This window comes from Balaenoptera borealis (genome assembly GCF_965194805.1).
Source record: "Balaenoptera borealis genome assembly, chromosome: 11".
Lineage (NCBI taxonomy): Eukaryota > Metazoa > Chordata > Mammalia > Artiodactyla > Balaenopteridae > Balaenoptera > Balaenoptera borealis.
In genome coordinates this window covers 48966718-48972717 of record NC_138868.1, presented here as the reverse complement: position 1 = coordinate 48972717, position 6000 = coordinate 48966718, and the positions used below count along the sequence as shown (strand labels likewise).

The following is a 6000-nucleotide window of genomic DNA, read 5'->3' as shown; positions in this document are numbered from 1 at the left end:
GCAAATCTGACCTCTGCTCTGTCCTCTGGCCTCGTTCTGAAAAGATGAACAAATGGAGAACCGTGAGTATCTACTAAGAAGCAGAGGAGTGCCAGGTTCTCTGACCCAGATCATCACCTTCTGTTCCATTCAGTATATCCTTTTATGGTGTATCTGTTAAATAGTAAAGCTAATAAATCTCTACTTTCTTTAAAGTCAAAGAAATTGGAATTAGAACTTTGTAACTGGCAACCATAAAACTGGGAAGGAACCCACACAGCCTAGGAAGGAAGAATAAAGATAAAGCAGAACAACCCGCTTCTTGGTGCAATGATAGCAGACACGTGGACAACATGGAGTTACACAATCCAAATTTGCTTTCATTTCATCTCTCAAGAAAAACTACAAACAGGGAAGGACCAAGCTCACAGGAGACTGATGCCCAAGATGAGAGAGCGGTTGTTATGGAACATGAACCCAGTTTGTCTCTTGGTCTAAGTGAATTATACTTCGGCTCTAGAGCAAGTGTGAGGATGAACCCCTGCTTGGGATAATTAAGCAGGAGGTTCGTGAGTATTTCACGGGAGTAATTGCTGGGAGAGAGCATGGGCTCACTAAGAATAAGTCATGCCAGTTGAATCTTATTTTCTTTTGCTAAAGGCAACTACCCGGCAAGGAAATGAATCAAACAAAGTGCCAATTAATAGGAAGTTCTGCCATTAGGAATCCCAAACCACTTCCCAAGTACAGAATCTAGGTCTTGGGAGTAGGAGTGACGATATGGTCTAAGAATGGCATGAAACACTTAAGGGACTTCTATTTTTCCAGCTTTATTGAGGAATAAAGATAAAATTGTATATATTTAAAGTATACATGATGATTTGATATACATATGCATCTTGAAATGATACCAAGGTCAAGATCAAGTTAATTAACACATCCATCACCTTTTAACTTTTTATTAAACTTTATTTTTTTGTGGTGAGAATGTTTAAGAGTTACTCTCAGTACAGTCAACATGTGTACATTGGATCTTTATAACAGAATTTGTACCCTTTGACCTACATGTCCCCATTTTACCCATCCCTAACCCCTAGCAACCATCATTCTACTCTGTTTCTATGAGGATCATAGAAACATAGAAAATCAAGAAGGATTTTCTTCAAGGTTGAATAATATTCCATTGTGTATGAGTGTGTGTGTCTGTGTGTGTATATATATATATGTCTTGGCTATTTTGAATATGCTGCAATGGACATGGGGGTGCAGATATTTCTTCAAGTTAGTGATTTCATTTCCATCAGGTAAATACCCAGAAGTGGGATAGCTGGATCATACGGTAGTTCTATTTCTAATTTTTTGAGGAACATCCATAGTTCCATAGTTGCTGCATCAATTTACATTCCCACCAACAGTGCGCCAGGATTCCTTTCCCCACGTCCCTGCCAATCACCATTCTGATACTGGAATATCACTTCCACACATTTTGTTGGTTAAAATAAAACTCTCCTAAATAAAATAAAACTGTCCTAAAACTCTGGGCTTGCAATTCTAAGTTTCATCAGGGGCTCGCCACGTATAAGCCAGGTCAGTTTTTGGAACTTCTATGGCTTTCATTCTCATTCCATTAGTTGCAGTCTTGTCAATTCACACCTGAAATGTTTTTCAAATTTGCTCCTCCTCACCATTACTACACCAGCCCTAGCATCCACAATCTCTCCCCTACTTCTCTAAGAGTTCCCTCCTTTCAAAGACCAGCTTCTCAGCTGCATGGCTCAGAGGGATCAGCTCGGTGCTTTGTGACCACCTAGAGCAGTGGGATAGGGAGGGTGGGAGGGAGACGCAAGAGGGAGGGGATATGGGGATATATGTATACATAAAGCTGATTCACTTTGTTATACAGCAGAAACTAACACAACATTGTAAAGCAATTATACTCCAATAAAGATGTTTTAAAAAAAAAAAAGACCAGCTTCTGCTCTACCTCCTCCGAAGGCTCTCTCTCTCTGTGAATTTATTTTCCCTCCTAGTTTTCCTAGGGCAGAGAGCCTACTTACCTTTTCACAACTCTCTGAAGTTAGCTTTACCTTTACAATTCTGCATTTTCTCTGCTATTCTAATGTTAAGTCCTTGAGGCCCCAGCGCCGTGTACAGCAGTATTCTAAAGCTTGTCTGTTGGGTGAACACTCTACGGCATTCTGAACTACCTTTCTGCACAATATGATTTGCTATGAGATATCCCTAGCAACAGCACAGCCTTACGGCTAAAAGTGTCAGTTGTACAGATTCTACTCTGTTTTAGAGCAGGACACTAGTGTTAAGTAAAGGCAAAAAAAAAAAATCAAGGTTCCCTGCCTCCCCACCTATGAACTTGGGCAGGTGCTACTTTCCTGAGTCTCAGGTTTGTCATTGGTAAAATGAGCATAATAGTTATACAGACCTTGTTGGGCTATCGAGGGAATTAAATGAGATTATATAGCTAAAAGATCTGTGGCACAGTGCGCGCGCACGCGCGCGCGCACACACACACACACACACACACACACACACACACACACACGAGCTCAGTATTCCCTGGTTATCTCTAGGCTTATTGCCTTAAAGGCTGAAGAGATGGATGTATGAGAGGTGCCCTGTGTTCCCTTCCAAACATCCCAGATTCTGTGATACTCTTCCTTGGTGGATGCTGGAGAATCATTGGCCATCCTCAGATTTCCAATCAGTTGCTTGGAAGACCAGCCAGGGTCTACGAAGCTCCAGGTAAGTCCCAGCGTCTTTCTCAGGAGCCATTTATTTGACCTTAGTTCTGATCTGAGAGTCTCCACCTTTTCCAAATCACCAAGGTGGTCGAAAAGGCCCTGCGGTAGAGAAATTTTTTCCTTTGCTGGAGAATCTCGGCCCCAGACCCCGCATTTGGGCGTGTAGCATCTTTAGGCCCATGGCTTATGCCCCGACTGCGCTTTTCAAGTTCAAAGCCGGGACTCGGTTCTCCAGATCTGGCGGGTGTGGTTCAGACTGCACGTTTCACTCAACGCACCCAAGAACATGTTTTGGACTCCCGCGGCGAGGGGCGGTGGGAGAGGGTGTGGGTTTGCATCGGGACGGGGCGCGCACCCGCACACACTCTCTAAACCTGGGCGCGGTCGCTCTGAGCACGAGGTCCCGAGCCGAGTCCCGCGCTCCTCTAGGAGCCCGCGAGCGCCCCCCTTCCCCCGCCGGCGCCCAGGCAGGGGCCGCCGGGATCCTACCCCTTGGCGCGCACCCCTGACCCGCCCCGCCCCGCCCCGCGGCGGCCACGAGGGGCGGGCGGAGCGCTAGGAGAGAGGCGCGTTGGGCTGTGCGGCACCGCCTCTCCTCCGTGCCGGGGGAGGGACGGAGGGGCAGGGCGGGAGAGAAAGAAAACCCGACTGACCGGCTGGCCAAGAGCTGCATGCAACCGGTGGGAGGCCGGGCCGGCTGGGGCTGGGGCTTGGGCTCGGGCCGTTTCTCGGCGGGTCCCTGGCGGCGAGCGCGGACGGCCCGGAGGCGGCGGCTCTGAGCTGGCAGGCGGAGGGTTGTCTCCCGCGCCCGCCTGCCGGGCTCGGTCCGAGGATGCGGGGGGGCGATGCCCGGGGCCAGGGACGCGCTCTGTCACCAGGCGCTGCAGCTGCTGGCCGAGCTCTGTGCCCGCGGGGCCCTGGAGCACGACAGCTGCCAGGATTTCATCTACCACCTGCGGGACCGCGCCAGACCCCGGCTCCGCGACCCAGGTGAGTATCGCCGCCGCTGCCGGGCGCGACCGGAGGGCCCCGGGCTGGGAGTAGGGGCCGCACCGGGGCCTGAGACAGGAGAACGACGCGGACTGGAGGGAGGAGGGCGGGTGACCACCGAGCTAGGGGAGGGCACCAGGAACCAGCGCACGGTGGCCTGATGCTGGACCCGGGCAGGGACCCCGGCGGAGGCTGCTGCATGGAGGCCGGGTCCGGGTGGGCTGGCGCGGGGTTGGAGGCACCACGCCCGTCACCTGCGCTTCTGTCACCGGGGCTCCTGGGGGCGGCTCCCGAGCTCCGAGCTCCACTTCCCGGGCTCTGAGCTCCGGGCGAGGAGAGGCCGCGGCGGTCTCGCGAGCCATGGGAAGGGGGACGAGGCCAGAGGAAACTCTGGGAAGTTGGGAGTTGGGGACGGCCCCGGGCTGCGGTTGAATCCCACCGGGCGCTCCCCATCCTCTTCCCGGAGTGCCCATTTCCTTTCCTTGGTCTGGGGTGAGAAGGGCGGGGCGGGAGCCGACGTTGGGCCGGGGACTGAGAGCTCCGGGTCCTGGGCAGCCGGGCCTGAACCCGTTCCCTCCGGGTCTCTCGGCTTGGAGGCGGCCTGGGCCTGGGCTCCCAGCTCAACCAGATTCCGCCACGGGGCACACGAAGGTCGATGGGCTCACGGGTCATGGCTTGTGCACCTACAGTTATTCCTAGTGAAAGTTTCGAAGCTCCTAACTTTGGAAAGTTCATTTATTTTGGCCTTTGACCAATTAAGGTTGGAAGAGGGAGTTTTAGTGGAGCCGTTTGCTTTCCCCAGGGTCCTGGGTCTCCCACATCTTCTCATCCACTGCTGGTTACTGGAAGACGCATTCCTTCCAAATGTTTACTTGAGATTCTTCTCACCATGAGGAATCATTTTCTCGAATAGTCTCTCAACCTAAATACTAAAAAAAAAAGCATATTGTGGTTGGATTGTTAAAGATGGGGTAAGAAAAGGGCCCCTCCCCTGATATTCCTGTGTATAAATATTGGAACTGAGCTGTTGGTGTGCAAAGTATCCAGGATGAATTTACCTCATTTTAAGCCAATCCATTATATAAAAATTCATTTACCCAAGGATAAATTAGAGAATTATTTGATTCATAAAGAGGTATACACTGAGCCTGACTTAAATAGCATTTCCTTGATAGTATATCCAAAATGAGTCTGTGGGGTGAAGAGAAGTCATCTAATAAAAGTTTATATCAGATTTTCCCTACTCAAAGGCTTTTTTTGGTTTTTTTTGTAAAAGAAAGATTACTGCTCCCCATTGCCTGTGGTTACATTAATTAAGTTTATGGCATGATCACTAATGTGTTACTTCAAAGTGGAGAATTAAGTCAAGAAATACTGTTGATTTCAAATGATTTCCCCGGAGGTTTAATGCCCAGCCCTTGTGTGCCTCCTTGCTGGACTGATGTGCTGCACAGACTGCAGACAGGAATAAGAGCACTTTATTCATGAACTGGGAGCCCAGGATGGTGTCCTCATTGGGGAAAGTTCTGTCCTTAAGCAGCAGGAACAAGAAATAATCTAGCTTGCTTCACCCAAAGCAAGTGTTAGTGTTGAAATGCGCCACTTCTTTGCCTGTTGACTGTGCCAGGAGTTCCCACTGTTACCGCACATGAGCGGTCCTCTTTGGCTTTACAAGAGAAGATGGATGAGGCCTCTCGCCGAGTTGCATGTTTAACACTCCACAGCTTTTTGGCTGATTTTGTGCCTCTGCTCCTTTTAATCCTCGAACTAGATCCCATGTTCTAAAGTTTTCCTCAGCCCCTGCACTGGAAAGCCCCTGAGGAAGAATCCCAGAGAAGACTCCTTACAAAAGACACATCTGATTCCTTGGCTGAGAAATAGCCACAGATAAAGAGAATGCCGTGCTGCTCTTTGAGTTCCTGAAAGCACTGCTCTGCTTTCTTAAACTAGGGCACAGTGGTTTGGAGGTAGCCCCATGACCCTCGTGAGCTTTGATTTGGGTCAGGAAGTAGCCTGTTCACGGGACAGGCGTGGGGAGGGGGACTGTGAGTGCAAGGTCAGAGGAACTGAGGCTGAAGCCCACATCCAAAGTGTACCCTCTCTTCCAGGGCAGCTCAGCTCAGGCCAGCATCTCCCTTCATCTCCCTCCTTCCTCTCCTTGCCCACATTAATTCTTACATCAGATGCATTTGTCTGCATCCCTGTAAAGCTGTTTGGTTGTCCAAGCCAAGAGTGCCTTTAATTTCCGAGCCCTAAAAGCTGAGTGGTTGGA

The 6000-nt window shown here is 50.0% G+C and overlaps 1 protein-coding gene across 3 annotated transcripts in view; it reads left to right on the top strand.

The window, feature by feature from the left end:
• Window positions 1–3323: 3323 nt before the first annotated feature.
• SYT9 (synaptotagmin 9) overlaps window positions 3324–6000 on the top strand; it is a 185418-nt gene continuing 182741 nt past the window's right edge. The window contains exon 1 of one of the 3 annotated variants that reach the window (XR_014231410.1): window positions 3324–3728. Coding sequence is in view for 2 of the 3 variants with exons in the window: in XM_082341596.1 (XP_082197722.1) it covers window positions 3584–3728 (145 nt within the window). In the remaining variant the exon portion in view is untranslated. The remainder of the gene's footprint in view (window positions 3729–6000) is intronic. The other 2 variants (XM_082341596.1, XM_082341597.1) reach the window with 2 other exon arrangements.